Source organism: Macaca fascicularis, chromosome 9 (genome assembly GCF_037993035.2).
Source record: "Macaca fascicularis isolate 582-1 chromosome 9, T2T-MFA8v1.1".
Classification (NCBI taxonomy): domain Eukaryota; kingdom Metazoa; phylum Chordata; class Mammalia; order Primates; family Cercopithecidae; genus Macaca; species Macaca fascicularis.
Genome location: NC_088383.1, coordinates 102,149,649 through 102,165,670, shown reverse-complemented (window position 1 = coordinate 102,165,670; position 16,022 = coordinate 102,149,649). Strand labels below are relative to the sequence as shown.

General features: G+C 43.4%; 1 protein-coding gene across 6 annotated transcripts in view; it reads left to right on the top strand.

The window, feature by feature from the left end:
* MYOF (myoferlin) overlaps positions 1-16,022 on the top strand; it is a 172,810-nt gene that overhangs the window by 88,480 nt on the left and 68,308 nt on the right. For all 6 annotated transcript variants that reach the window (XR_012417954.1, XM_074002215.1, XM_074002214.1 and 3 more), the window contains 6 exons: positions 671-795; positions 1,896-2,012; positions 8,708-8,885; positions 10,111-10,235; positions 12,609-12,715; positions 15,064-15,256. Coding sequence is in view for 5 of the 6 variants with exons in the window: in XM_074002215.1 (XP_073858316.1) it covers positions 671-795; positions 1,896-2,012; positions 8,708-8,885; positions 10,111-10,235; positions 12,609-12,715; positions 15,064-15,256 (845 nt within the window). In the remaining variant the exon portion in view is untranslated. The remainder of the gene's footprint in view (positions 1-670; positions 796-1,895; positions 2,013-8,707; positions 8,886-10,110; positions 10,236-12,608; positions 12,716-15,063; positions 15,257-16,022) is intronic.

Sequence of the window (16,022 nt, the reverse complement as noted above, 5' to 3'; positions counted from 1 at the left end):
CCCCATTTTCAGCTATTTAATTATATTGTCCTCAGTGCCCTTTATTGAGAAGTTGTCTTGCTAAGACCAGGTAGCAGAAATAAGGAGCTAATCAGATGACCACCAGAGATAGAAAGGAATGAATGGGAATCTTCATGTCACTTGTGAATATCACATGGTCTTACAACCACAGGCAGGCAGTTTATTAGCACATATAAAATTTAAAAATATCTTGTATTTTTAACAGCATCTGCTAGAGTTATACTAACTACTGAATATTAAATGACACTTTAGAGGAACAAATGAAGTTCATATAATATGTCATTTAAGTGACTTCCCAAAACAATATAATTTTTGCCCCAATTGGCAATGGCATGTTTAATACAATGCCCATTATAAACTTGCAAAAAATGTGAAGGTCAACTTCAAAGTCTAATTGCTCTTTATTTAAATAACATTATATATTTATAAAAATAAGTTTACCTGTGCTATCTGCAAATGTTTTTATTTAATATTTTATGTAGCAATAAGAAAAGAGAAATACGGCAAGCCTCATGGTGCTTACAACTTGCATTAATACAACTAACTCACAAAATGGAGGAAAATAGTCTCACCTAACTAATAACTAATATTTATTTCAATAGATTGAATGTTAAGAGCCTAACGCCTAATGATGATGTTTCTTTCTCAGTAAACACAGGAGAAACAGAGGTAGGCTTTGTTCCAACATTTGGACCTTGTTACCTGAATCTTTACGGAAGCCCCAGAGAATACACAGGATTCCCAGACCCCTATGATGAGCTGAATACTGGAAAGGTTGGTTTCTCAATTAAGGTGGTTATTAATCAACATTGGTTAATGTGATTATTTCTTCTTATAATGTCTGATCAAGTATTGCAGGATAGAAGTTTCATACTCCCTAACACTTAGAATGCAAAGATAGGAAAAGATTGTGGAGATGATCTCACTGGGGGATGGCCAATGGCCATTTCCCCCAACTTCTATGCTTATGGTAGACATCAATAATCAATGCTGGCTCTCTTTCCTAATAAGCCCCTGTGCTGCCTTGGAATTCTTTTCAATATCATATTCCAGGAATTTACCAAGCACTAGGCAATGACATGCTCCCTGAAACCCTTTATTACCCTTGATCTGATCAATCCTTTCATTTCATAGATGAAGACATGGAAACCCGGAGATGGGAAACGCTCTTTTTACTACAACAGAAGCCAAATGTCTTTTAGGTATCTCCAAGGCTCAAGAAAGGGACCAAGCTAGAGAGAAAAAGCCCTGAGAGGGGAAGGGTAAAAGACTGGCTGTAGAGTTGGGAGCCCTCCCGTCCTTTCCAGAAGGTTCTATTGCCAGCACTGCTGGGTGTCATAGGAGGAGTAGCCACTCTTCATCCTCATTCCAAGCTGCACCCAGAACATCTTCCTCCTACATCTTCTTCTTTTACTTCCTGGCTATTCTGAGACTTGCCCTGGTTGCCAACATGGCAGCCTCCCTATTCTGAGAAGAGGAGAAAAGCAGCCAAGTTAACACAGAAAAATGCAGAGCTTCCCTGCTGAAGTACGGTGAAGGGAGACTTAGAGCCCCATCCACCTCCTACCTCCCAGGCTCCGCAACCTCCTTCTGGAGCCTAGAGCATGGTTTGAAGGCCTTTGACCTTGGTCGTAGCTAAGATCTTTTTCAGCCCTGGCATCCCAAGGTGTTCTTTGAGATCTGTCCTAAAGCCGGTGGCTCTTCTTTCAAACACCACAGACCTGAATCCAGCTGGGAGAGTTGCTGACTGATTCATTTTGAAAGTTAGGGCCATGGGAAGGAGGAACTTTTTGCAGTTTTATTAGCCTGAATAGAGACACAATTCTTTTTGCTATTGCTACCTAGAGGAATAATCCTGGATTATTGCCTTTCAGGGGGAAGGAGTTGCCTACAGAGGCAGGATCTTGGTTGAATTAGCCACTTTTCTTGAGAAGACACCACCAGATAAAAAGCTTGAGCCCATTGCAAATGATGACCTGCTGGTTGTTGAGGTAAATGTTAGAGTGTGAATAATGCATGGTATAGAAAAGGAGACCTCCAGGGGACTGAAGGGGTAGCTGGGGGTGTTGCAAGGCAACCCAACTCACAATGAACGCACTCATCTGCATGTTTCTAGAACAGCCCTTTGAGGATTGCTTCATGCTTTGAGATGTTAATACCCTATTGAAAACTGGCAAGAGCACTGATACGGTTTTTGCACAAACCGAATGACCTGTTTGCTAACTGGTGTTAGGGGTCATGGGGAAGTGGCTGTAACAGCCACTTCTTGCTGGCACCAAGAGCTATAGGTGCCACCACTACTCATTTCCATTTTCAGAGGTGGCTGGTGGGCCTCAGGCTTCCCAGCACGGGAGGGCAGGTGTGCTGAGGGCTCACATTGCAATGGCTGTGAACCCTGCTTCCTCCTTGAAGACAGGAAATCTTCCCAGTTGACTTCCTCAACCATTTCTGAGAATCCAGGTCGATGCCTGTGTGTTGCACAAATCTGAATCGTTTGCCAGCACAGCCAGCTCATGGATACCCCTCTGTCGGCGGCCCTCCTTGCTGGGTTGCAAATCACCGCCAGCCCCCGAGCTGCCCCAGGCTGCTGTCACCCTCTGTTCCGAGCACACAGGACAGGCCCTGCCCTGATTTCCCCACTTTACAGCAGAAACCAAACAGCAACTTTTAATAAGCTTTCACTTTCAGTTTTTGGGATAAGAATAAGAAAATACAGTAAAACGGGTGACAACGTGGTTGCAAAATGTGGCTATTCTCAAAGTTCATGGGGTCAGGCTGGTGTTCTGGGTCCATGGCAGTCAGCTTTCCTGTCTACTCACAGCCTGTCTCCTTGTGGCAGGACTGGGTTCCCCAGGCTCTCCCCAAACTCCCGTGGTGCCCGGAACACATCTTCATGTGAGTCCAGGCCCAACCGCCATGAGTTCTCCAGCGAGCCTGGGCCCTCTCCCTCTAGTCGTCCGATGTCTGCCTGTTACATCAGCTCCCTTTGCAGGATGATTGACAGGGAGAATAGCCATGCCCTTTAACAGAAACTATCCCTTCTTCCCCAGAGCAATGTGGCCTTGCTCATTGACTCCAGAAGACAGCTATATCAGCAGGTTAGCATCCAAAGCAGTCTTCTGGATTCCCCAGGCTTCACATGTTTGGAACATCCCGTGGTCCAGTGCTTGAGCTGTACCAATTTCATTCCTGTCTCCTCCTTTGAGACGAAAGGAGCAGGCTCCTGAGACTGCCCTCTCTCCACCTCACAGCCTCAGGAAGGAACTTAGCATCGCCACAGCAGCAAGCCATGGGGCATCCGTGTAACTTCACACTGGGAAAGAAATCGTTCTCCCCCATGAATTATTACAGCAAAGATGATCATTTGTTTTGTTTTTTTACTAGTTAAAGACAAAAGTCAGTAAGGTCCTAGTCATAGTCTTTCTGTCTATTCCACAACATGATCCACTCCGAAGTCCAGGAATTACAATAGATCTTGAGGAAAAATTAGGAAAAAAAAGGGAGGGAGAGTGGGAAAAGGGGCAGTTTACATGCTAGTTACAGCCAGGATCATGCAAGAGAATAGCCAGAAACCACTTGGAGGCCTCCGTAGAGACACATGGTGGTTTTTGACTTGAGTAGTTACAGATTGGAGCTGGCTCTTGAAATGTTGGTTGGAATTCAGGGTTATGCAGAAATGCCACCATGGACATTCAACCATTATGGTACCTCTTTATTTTGTTCCATCACCAGAATGTAATTTAAGTTCATGCTGCTTCTCTTTGTTTTAAACAACCGTAGTTGCAGGGAGGAGAAAGAGACCCAAGAAAATATTTTAAAAATGCTTTATTAACTGGAGTGCGAAACAAAATTAGTTTCCTTCACTGCAAATAGTTAAACACATACAGGCAAAGAAGTTTATTTCATTAATTTAGTGTAAAAGAAAAAAAAAAAAAGTCAACAATGTATATTGCCCACGGAATATGTCAACAGAATAAAAGAAGAGCTTTTTATTGACTGGTAAACAAAACAGAATTCATTTTCTTTGCTCTGAATAATTAAACACAGACAGCAAAATAGTTCATCTTTTTAATTAAATAAATTTAATCAAAAGTGAAATGAAGCAAAAATTTTAAAAACCTAACAGCGTTACAGAATAGGAGGGAGAGAAACGGGGATTCTGAAGATGTAGCCACACTTGAAGCAACCAGGAGCCCCAGGAGAGAGTGAAATGAGCAGATCTGTGCACCTGCCAGAAGGACTGAATGAATGCAGTCAACCTGTAACATCATCATGACCCTCGTCCGTCTTCAGAGGTCCTCTGTTCTGGGTGTTGTGCAGCTAACAAAACTTTTTGGTAAAGCTAAAAAGGCTGCAGCAAACGGGCAACTTTGTTGCCAAACAGCCAAGCGCTCCCCATCTTTCTAAAGCAGAACTGAGCTATTGCTCCCGGTGGGCCTGGTCAACAGAGGCTGCAGTGCAGGAGGGATGCAGCAGGTTCAGCCTGGCCACTTCCATAGTAAGAATCAGGCAGATAGAAGATCAAGGGTTGCCAACCCAGTGTTATTCTAATACCTGCTGGCTTCTGGAACCTCTGCCCTGCTACTAAAGGACCCCATTTTTTTTTTGTCTCCAGGATCGAGAGTCTGTTGTTGGACCGCTTTCTCCCTGCTCCTCTTTCCCCAGTCTCCTTAGATGTGACCGAATGTATTTTGGGAGCATTCTATGCACTTGCATTCTCTCTCCTACTCAACTACAATCTCCTTGAGAGCTCTCATTGGTCTGGCCCACATTAAGGGCTCAAAAATGTTGCTAGAAATAGCATCTTCAGGTTCTTCCAGCTGCTCCATCAGGTGTCAGCTCCCTTTAGTAGACACACCGAAGGTGGCATGCTGGGCAGTGTTCACTTGTACCTGATCTCCTTGTCACTGACCTTTAACGTCCCATGCCTTGTGTGTCCACAGCCACTTTCAAGAACTCTTAGCTCTTATCGATATCTTGCTTGACAGAAATCACCTCCTTTTCCAAATCGACTGCTGAAACTTTATACCACCTTATCTACAAGGTGCACTGTCACTGATGATTAGAAGGAGAGTCCCAAGGCCTTAACCCCACCTGAGTCCAGTAGACTACAACTTATATTCTTTTTTTCTTTTTTCTGAGACAGAGTTTTACTCTTGTTGCCTAGACTGGAGTGCAATGGTGTGATCTTGGCTCACTGAAACCTCTACCTCCTGGGTTCAAGCGATTTTCTTGCCTCAGCCTCCCGGGTAGCTGGGATTACTGGCACCTCTCATCATGCCCGGCTAATTTTTTGTATTTTTAGTAGAGATGGAGTTTCACCATGTTGGCCAGGCTGGTCTCAAACTCCTGACCTCAGGTAATCCACCCACCTCGGCCTCCCAGTGCTGGGATTACAGGCGTGAGCCACCGCACCAGCCCAATTTATATTCTTTTTCTCATGTTGTAGGCAGGTCTTGTCCCAGGCTCTGTTCTTCTCTGAATGGTGTTTGTTGTTCCTTCCCCGCTCTACCTGTTTGTGCCCTGAGGGCAGAGAGGAAGTGGGAAAGGTCTGAGGGAGCAGCAGAATTCTCAGCTGCCTGAATCTTGGAGGGTAGCCTGGCTCTGGGGCAGGTGAGCCGATGGTGGGGGTGCTCCTCCTGGAGTCTTGGCTTGCCCGGTGATCCTGAGAGCTGCTCCGTCTTCGGCGGCTTGCTCACAGTATGTTCCCTCTCTGTTGGGAATTGTGCTGATGGCCAGAAGCCCAAACTATTGCTTTTAGGGCTCATACTCTCCGGGGGGGGGGGGGGGTCCTATCAGGGATTCTGGGGTCATTTTGCAAGCTCTGCGTGAGAGCATCCGCAGAGTTCTAATGGAATCCTGGCTATGTGGAGGCCTGCAGAGCAGAGCCGGCCCAGCTGCAGTATCATCCCTGTAGTTCCCACCCCACATCCGAGCCTCCCCATGAACCTTTTCCATCCTGTGCAGCCCCTGGCTTAACAGATGGCTCCAGCTTAAATACCGGCCATTTTCTCCTGGGCCCTGATTCAGACCACAAATTATGCTTCCTATTTTTAGCTCCTTCCCTTTTCTCCTATCATCCTAGCTGGTTTACAAAGAAGAAGTTATGTTGTATATAGTTCTGACTAATCCAAATAACTTCCTACTTTTTCGTTTTGACACAATTCAAGCTCAAACCCAGAATTTCCACATCATTCTGGACCATGGGTATTCCAGGGGGCTTAGCTGTGGACAGTTGAGCAGAGCTCTTGACAAGTGGCATGCTCCCCTAATCCCCCTCTATCAGGGTGACAGTGGACTAAGCTAGGGAGGCTTTTAGACTCACAATGCCCAGGTTAAAGCTTCCTCAGGTCATTCAATGTGCAGCTCAGGTTGCAAACCAATGTTTTAGGAAGACTTTTTAGAAAGATTGAGGCCTAGAGGGGATTTGACAAAACCCTATTGGAGGGTTTTATTATACCATGTCAAAAACTCCTTTAACCAAAATGGAGACTCTGTAATAGAAGGATGTTCAGGGGTTCTTCAAGACCACAAGCTTCAGTCACTGTCAGAAGTTCTTAAAACAGTCTTCAAAAATTTAAAAATTCCAGCCAGGCATGGTGGCTCATGCCTGTAATCCCAGCACTTTGGGAGGCCGAGGCAGGCGGGTCACTTGAGGTCAGGAGTTAGAGACCAGCCTGGCCAACATGGTAAAACCCCGTGTCTACTAAAAATGCAAAAATTAGCCAGGTGTGGTGACACACGCCTGTAATCCCAGCTACTTGGGAGGCTGAGGCAGGAGAATCACTTGAACCCAGGAGGCGGAAGTTGCAATGAGCTGAGATCGAACCACTGTACTCCAGCCAGGGCGAAAGAGCAAGACACAGTCTGAAAAAAAAAATTAAAAATTCCACTTCTGGGTATATACCCAAAATAATTAAAAGCAGAGTCTGGGTACCATCAGAGTTCTAGAATAGACACAGGATGTGGATAGTATTGCATGGTGGAATGCACAGTACATAACGAAACACAACAACCTAAACCATTGCATGGCTCTTTGACAAGAGAAGGCACAGTGCCTGAAGATCTGTGGGAATATGTCTCATAAAGAAGAAGATATGCCAGCTGAGCAAGGATTTGGGGCAGGATATGGATTCAAGAGATTTTATGTGCCCATGAAGGAAGGCCTGAAGGGCTCATGGTCATTTCTGGTAGGCTGGTAGGTACTCAGTGTGGTTATTGTTGACCCTATCTTCTACTCTCTCAGTAAACCAGTAATTTAAAAAGAAAAAGGGGCTGGGCATGGTGGTTCATGCCTGTAATCCCAGCATTTTGGGAGGCTGAGGAGGGCGGATCACAAGGTCAGGAGATCGAGACCATCCTGGCTTACACGGTGAAACCCCGTCTCTACTAAAAATACAAAAAATTAGCCAGGTGCGGTGGCGGGCGCCTGTAGTCCCAGCTATTCGGGAGGCTGAGGCAGGAGAATGGCATGAACCTGGAGGCGGAGCTTGCAGTGAGCCAAGATTGCGCCACCGCACTTCAGCCTGAGTGACAGAGTGAGACTGTCTCAGAAAAAAAAAGAAAAGGAAGGTTTGATTTCCATTTCAATTTAAAATAAATTTACCTTATTTCCCTATTTTTATTTATATCTGACATTAAAATCTTTATTGTTATTTCTGATTAGAAAATTAATACTTTAGCTGGGTGCAGTGGCACACACCTGTAGTCGCAGCTTGTTGGGAGGCTGAGGCCAGAGGATCACTTGAACCCCCAAGAGGTTGAGGCTGTAGTGAGCCATGATCATGCCATTGCACTCCAACCTAGTGACAGCGCAAGACCCTGCCTCAAAAAAAAAAAAAGGAAATGAATACTTCATTCAAAATCATTAAAAATGTGTAAGTTAGAAAGTAAAGTTTGCCATAATCTCTCCACTTTCTCCAACATAACTGCTGTTAACAATTTGAGTTACATTCCTCCAGACTTTCTTTATGAATATGCCAATATTAAAATATCTAATAGATTTATTTAAAATATACTCTTTTATTTATTTATTTATTTATTTATTTTGAGACGGAGTCTTGCTCTGTCAACCAGGCTAGATGCAGTGGCACGATCTTGGCTCACTGCAACCTCTGTCTCCCGGGTTCAAGTGATTCTCGTGCCTCAGCCTCCCAAGTAGCTGGGATTACAGGTGTGCACCACCATGCCCGGCTAATTTTTGTATTTTTAGTAGAGACGGGGTTTCACCGTGTTGGCCAGGCTGGTCTTGAACTCCTGACCTCAAGTGATCCACCCACCTCGGGCTCCCAAGGTGCTGGGATTACAGGCATGAGCCACTGTGCCCAGCCCAAAAAATATTCTTTTGTCATGGTTGCACATATGGATCTATTTAAGTCTTTTTATGAACTTTCATTCTATTTTATGGATATAATGTAACTTGTTTAACAAGTGGCCTACTGAAAGACATGTGTACTGTTTTCATTTTTTTCCCTCCATTTCAATCAATGCCACAAGGGACATTCTAGTGCTTCTATCTTTGCTCACTTGTATGAGCGCAAGAGGAACTGGTGGGTCCAAGAACCTTCTCCCCTGTCATTTAATTCAGCACTACTTATTAGGTTTAGAATTGTATCTGCTAGAAATCCACATATAAATAAGGACAAAAGGCCTTTCACTGAAGCTTATGTCTACTCATACTTTATAGAAATACCAGCGAAGGCGGAAGTACAGCCTGTCTGCCGTGTTTCATTCGGCCACCATGTTGCAAGATGTTGGTGAGGCCATTCAGTTTGAAGTCAGCATTGGGAACTATGGCAACAAATTTGACACCACCTGTAAACCTTTGGCGTCAACAACTCAATACAGCCGTGCTGTATTTGATGGTAAGATTGGCACTAACCGTTCTCTCCTCTGCACCTTTACAGGGGGTGCACCACGGGACTGGAAGCAAGCACTGTGTCTTCCCTCTGGCACTGTTCTCCCCAGCCTATGGTTAGCGGGAAGGAAAAGGTTGAATGAGGAAGAGAGTATGGTTGGGGTTCAGGCACCTTAAAGACTGGCCAAACCCAAGACATTGCAGGTCCCATTGCCAGAGGCTGAACCCCAATGCCACCCTCTCCCTGCTGAGCTTTAACATTGGTTTTGCCCTGTAAGACCCCAAGGTAGCCACTGTGCTAAGTACTGAGCTCCCCAAAGCAGCTTCTACCCCTACGAAGCCCCAAATCTTTCTTAGGTTGAGTAGTTGAAATGAATGGACTCTGGCTCAGATACTGGGAAATCATGCTTCTGATCTTCACTCTGTCACTCGCCAGCCTGTGACCTTAACCGCATCACTGAATTCTAACCCTCAGTTTCTTTCTCTTCTCCAGAGTTGATGTGAGGATTAAATAGCTGTCTTTGAACAAAGATGGGTGAGAAATGATCCCTGATTTTAAGGAGCTTACATTCTACTCTATAAAATAAATCATAATAGAAAGTAAAGTATGAGAATTTCCAATAAAACTGTCAACAAATTGAGAGTACAGAGAAGGGAGAGAGGAATACCGATCAAATTTCCCAACAGCATTGCCAGAGTTTTAACTTAATTTTTGTACAATCAGTTTTAAAATATAAGACATCCTAGAAAATATCAGTTAATAATTCTTAATCACAGTAAGGCTCTAGTACCAACCCCTATGTAGCCAGCTAAAGCTTTCAAAGAACAGGAAATTCTTTCTTTTGCCCACTTCCAACAAAAACATTTATTTAGAATAACAATTTTTAGGGACTGACATGTTCAGTCTAGCTTCCTATGTTGTCTGTATTTTCTGCTGCCACATTAGGGAACCATCTTTGATGTTCAGATGCATGGCCCTGAATCACTAAATGATCCTGAGATTGCTGTGCTCTGTCTACTAGGGTGTCTCAGAGAAAATTCCAGAACAGACTGAATAAAAAAGAGCTTCCTAGTCTTCAGTTGCTTACTTGAGTCAAATTAAAGAACCAGATCACCTAAAGCTATTCCCTAAGCCTGTGGATTAATCAGCAGCTCAGTCTGCACATCTCTTTAATAAACATGCTTTCATTTTAAGTGTTCAGTGTTCATTGACCTCCAATGTTTTATACCAGGAAACTACTATTATTACTTGCCCTGGGCCCACACCAAGCCAGTTGTTACCCTGACTTCATACTGGGAGGATATTAGTCATCGCCTGGATGCAGTGAACACTCTCCTAGTTATGGCAGAACGACTGGTAAGTTTCTCTTTTTCTGCATTTCCTTTTCACCAAGCAGGGTGAATTAGGTCAGGCCACTATAACACAAAACAGTGCTCAATACAGTGATCAATAAGGTAAGAGTAATGTCTCTAGGAAAAGTGGAGGTAGATGGTCCTAAGTTAGTATGGAGGTTCAGTGGTATTGGGGACCCAGGCTCTTACGCCCTGGTTGCTCTGCCATCACTCAGTAGTTATCATTGTCTGCATGGTAGAGGCAACTCACTACTACATCTGCCCTCCAGCCTGAGGGGAGCGGTGGTAAACAGTGGGGAGAAGATGACATCAGCCTTTCTCTTGAAGGGAAAGATGCAGAAGTCATACTCCTAATTTCTACTCACTTTCCACTGGCCAGAATCCAGTCATATAGCCACATGTGACTCCAAGGAGGGTGGAAAATGTAGTCTTATGCCTGGGCAGGCGTATGCCCAGGTAAAAATTTTCTTACTGTGGAAGAGGGGAGGATGAAAAAGGTAGGAGTGGGGGTGGAATAGGAACTCATAGTTTCTGCCATAATTTTTGTGTGGAATATGGTTCATTCCAATAGCAATATAAAACTCTGAGAATTTTGCAGTGGAAATCTCCACTGCAGGAAGAGGTAGCTTAGAGGAACCAATGTCTGACACATTCCACTCTTGCTGCAGACTAGAGGAACTTCTTTTGTTTGGAGGTTGGGGATTTCCTTTGGTGCAAACTGCACATATATGATATCTGTGATTATCCGTCTAGTTGACATTGGTCAACTAGATTGGCGAGGAGAAGGGGGATATGTTTGGGATATTTCTAACTAAGCAAAAATACTAAGTTACTTGGCCATGTGCAGTGGCTCAGCCAGTAATCCCAGCACTTTGGGAGACCAAGGTGGGCAGATCATTTGAGGTCAGGAGTTAGAGACCAGCCTGGTCAGCATGGTGAAACCCTATCTCTACTAAAAATACAAAAGAAATTACCTGGGCGTGGTGATATGAGCCTGTAATCCCAGCTACTAGGGAGGCTGAGACAGGAGAATCGCTTGAACCCAGGAGATGAAGGTTGCAGTGAGCCAAGAGGGCACCATTACACTCCAGCCTGGACAGAGTGAGACTCTGTCTAAAAAAATATATATATACACCAAGTTACTCCTGTCAGGTAGTGATAAAATCCATCTGGCTTTGGTGTTTTGATTTCCAAATTTTGTTAATATTAATTTTTTAAAGATCTAATCTCTACCAGGGCTGGACCAAAACATATGGGGTTTTAGGAGTATACTTGATCTAAAACTCTATGGGAAAATGTGGAATATTTTACATTGTAAAGGCAATCTGGGATGATAACTATAGGTTTAAATTGACTTAATCATAACTGTCCCTAAAATAAAGTTGCAGTTGATAGGCAATGTACATCTCAAAGGCATTGGTGAGGAATTAGTTGCACCTGTATTCTAACTGTGTTTGAGATGCTCTTCAGCAGTTTTCACCCTGGTTCTTCTTATCACCTCCCTCCACTGACCAAGCTGCCTAATGCGGACAGGACGGTGGCTTTCCCTTTCCCCTCATTGGGATTTTTGATACTCATGGTAGGCTCTTCTTCAGCTTCTCTGTTGGCAGGTGCTCAATGGGATAGAACCATATGTTCTGAGCTTATCTCGTACTTTCTCTGCCCCAGTCCGTAAATCACCATTTCTCCAAGCAACTGTTTCCTTTGAGTGGGGAATAGCATTTTAGAAACAAGATCTGGGTACTAGAGTGCTCACTACTACTGAAATATCATTGCTTCTAGGCCTTCTCGGCAAACGAATTTGCACACACACACTTGTCTATTTATTTCTATATCTATCAATATATTAAAAGCCATGACTTCATAAAGATACTTCCAATTCCAGTCCAGTACCACAAGGTTTATTCTAGTCCTCCGTGTTTCTGTATCTCTAACTTTCTTCTCCAGCAATGAGAAATCTGGCCTTCGTTATCCTTAATATATTTGCTCCTTGGTTCAATCCTAAAATCTGTAGGTAAACCACTGTGAAAAATAAGCCTACTAATTAGAGTTCAATATGTTTATGGGTTTTTTTTGTTTGTTTGTTTGTTTTTTTGCCTTTTAACAAAGAGTACATGGTCAAAATACTCTTTTGTTCCAAAAGTTACTTGGGTTAGTTTAGTGTAATTACGTTATTCATCTGAAATGGAATTAGGTCTGTTTTATTTCTGGTTATATTCCACTTTAGGGTTCCCTCTCCTATCTTTGCTGGTTTCATTTTATTTGTTTTTTTGAATATATAACAATATTTATGTGATTTCAAAGGTTAAACTATATGAAAGGTATAATGGCATAATAAACAATTATCAATTATTTCCTCTCTTTTCAAATTCTTCAGCAAACAAATATAGAGGCTCTAAAATCAGGGATACAAGGTAAAATTCCTGCAAACCAGCTGGCTGAATTGTGGCTGAAGCTGATAGATGAAGTTATAGAAGACACGAGGTACAGTGATCTTACGCCTATCTTAGAATTTTTATCCAGGCTCTCCTCCCTGAAATTCTAAGACTGTAAAGCCTGAGGAATTGTTTCTAATGTTTGTCTAAGAAGTGATTTTGAATTATTCAAACTTCGTAAAAAGCCCTCACTGGGAGGAGTGCCTGAATCACCACCAGGAAAAGCTCCACTTTCTGATTTGGTGCCAGTTCTAAAGTAACCGAGGGAGGCTGAGGCCCCACTCCCGGAAGCACGTCCCAGGCAGCCTCAGGCCAGGGATGGGGAGGGGAGGAAGAAGCAAGCCTGAGCCTCTGCTTCTCATCAACCCAAGGATGACCCCCACCCTGGAGAAGGGTGACTTCTGGCTTCTACGGAGAATGGGATCTGGGGGTGGAGCATCGATTTTGCCATTCAGAACAATATCTCTAATTCATAAACGTATTTTTAGAAACTGCCTTTTTACTTGCTCTTTTACTGAATGCCTAATAAACATTGTGGCCAAGCCTCTGTTAGGCGAAACCAGTAGATTTGACTTGAACCAGCGGACCTTTCATAACCAATGAGGGGAAACAGCTCAGATCTTTTAGCATATGGAAATCAAAGGGGGAAGTGATTCGTTACAAACTCATTTTAAATATTGGTTAATAAAGCAGTGGACAGGGAAGTTCCGAAAGAAAACCATATTGAATGCTTTCCACAAGCAAAAAGGCCTTTATTCCCCACGCTGGGCTAACGCCCTAAGTCACCCTGTCTTCTTGTGCCTCCTAGTGGTAAAGCCGGTAATTGAAATGCAACCCAAATCAAAGTACTGCTGGAGCGCTTGTTTAAATTCTGAATGTTAGAGCTGGGTCCTAAGGGATCATGTCCTTCAGTCTCCTCATCTTGTAAATGAGAAAACAGAGGCCCAAAGAGGTGAAATGACATATCTGATGCCCAGAGCTGGGTTTGACAACTCAGCCCCTCTTCCTGCCACATATTTCACCGTCAACATCTATTTGTCCAAGGCCCCAAGTGTGACTTTTGAACTAACAGCTTCCAGATATCTTTTTGCCTCAAAGTCTCACTCTGGGGAATTAACCCTTCAAGTGCAATGCCATAGTTATTTAGGAAACCAAACAGAAACATGTGGTAATAACTTTCATGGGGAAAATGTCTGTGAATTTTAAGATTTACAGTCATCTATTTATACTTCTGATATGAGCTGTTTTTGAGGAATCAAATTGGAATCTTTTTAAACTTTATGTAACAGGAAATTCAGTGTTTAAGGGAAGTCATGCTAGGATTTTCTTCACTGAAGAAGCTGGGTGAAATTCAAGTGAGTGGAAATTCTAGGTAGGGACACTGTGAATAGAGCTTCCTGAACCTGGTGAAAACATCACCCTGTGTGCCACCAGATGCCATGGTGAGAGGCAAGGCCTGGCAGCAGAGGCTAATTCTGGCCCTAGCTCAGCTGTTCTCAGTAACCCTTGGGGGTCTCATCACAACACATCCAAGTTCTCATATTGAATGGAGATTTGGCCTACACGGGTGGTTCATAAATCTTTCTGGAGTTCATGGGCCCCTTTGAGAATCTGATAAGATGATGATGATAAAGATGACAACGAGATGATGACGAGGATGGCAACATTATTTAGACTTTGCTACGCAACTGTTCTAAATGCTTTCCATACAGCAACTCGTTTCCTTCTCACAACAGCCCTAAAAAGTATGTCCCACAGTTGAAAATAGGAGGACAAGGAAGTAAGTGACTGGTCAAGACAATAGAACTAGTAAGGAATGGAGCCACGCTTAGTACCCAGGTTGTTGGCTCCAAAGCCTATGTTTATCATTACATCACACTACGTGTTGACACAGATAGACACAGTTTTCTTTATAAGTTCCAGAGTTTCACAGACCTTCTAAGACCCACCCACAGACTGCTTAGAGGCCCAGGATTCCCTAAGTTAAGTACGCTTTACCTACATGGTCTCTAACCTCCCTCCTTCTTCCATTATTTGGGGGTCTGTAAAATGATTATAGGAAGCAAAAGAAGGGAAAGCCAGTTTCTCTCAGCTGCCACTGTTTCCATCTTCTTTCCAGTGACTCTTTGGGCCATAAGTTAAACCCTAAGGCCTAAAATAGCTTTGGGATTTTTCATCTCCCTGTATTCCTTATGAACATTAAGAGACTGGCAGGTCTGCTCTGGCAATGCCAGATGCACTCAACTCCAGCATAAACGAGGCAATGCTTGTAGATTCAGTTAGGAGGTCGATGTGGTTTGCAAGATGGAAATCAAACAAATGTATTTGACCGTTCTGAAGCCTAAAATTAGGTTATTCTTCAAATCCTCTCTTTCTTTTTTTCCTTCCTTTTTCTAGATACACATTGCCTCTCACAGAAGGAAAAGCCAACGTCACAGTTCTCGATACTCAGATCCGAAAGCTGCGATTCAGGTTTCTCTCCCAGATACATGAGGCAGCTGTGAGGATGAGGTCAGAAGCCACAGATGTGAAGTCCACACTGGCAGAAATTGAGGACTGGCTTGATAAATTAATGCAGCTGACTGAAGAGGTAGGACTTTTAAACTACACGAATGTCACCTGATATGGGAGAAGGGCTCTGCGAAATGGCACCAAGAATAGGGTGGTGGAAAGAGAATGTACTACATTATCTTGGGTATTGAGCAGATCTGACAGATTGTAAAAATCAATGAGTAACTGGGCTGAGGATGCTAATGATGAATGTGATTGAAATTAGAGCAGGGGAATAATTTTGAGTTGGTGATCTTGGAAATGTCTTCAAAAGTGGACAAATCATTATCATTTTCATGGTACTGTTGGAGAATATTTTGAATGATCTTTGTAGTTCAGAGGATTAAAATGTCAGCTTTGGCTGGGGTTGGGAAGACCTGAATTTGAACATTGTTTCTACCATGTATAACATTGGGCAAAGTATTCAACCTCTCCGAGCCTCAGTTTCCCCATCTGTAAAATGGAGATAAACATAGCGCTTACTAGTTAGCTTTGTTGTGTGACGATTTTAAAAAGATGGTGGACGTAAAAATGTCCATCAATGATAGACTAGATTAAGAAAATGTGGCACATATACACCGTGGAATACTAGGCAGCCATAAAAAGGATGAGTACATGTCCTTTGCAGGGACGTGGATGAAGCTGGAAACCATCATTCTCAGCAAACTATTACAAGGACAGAAAACCAAATACTGCATGTTCTCACTCATAGGTGGGAACTGAACAATAAGAACATTTGGACACAGGGCGAGGAACATCACACACTGGGGCCTGTCAGAGGGTAGGGGACTAGGGGAGGGATAGCA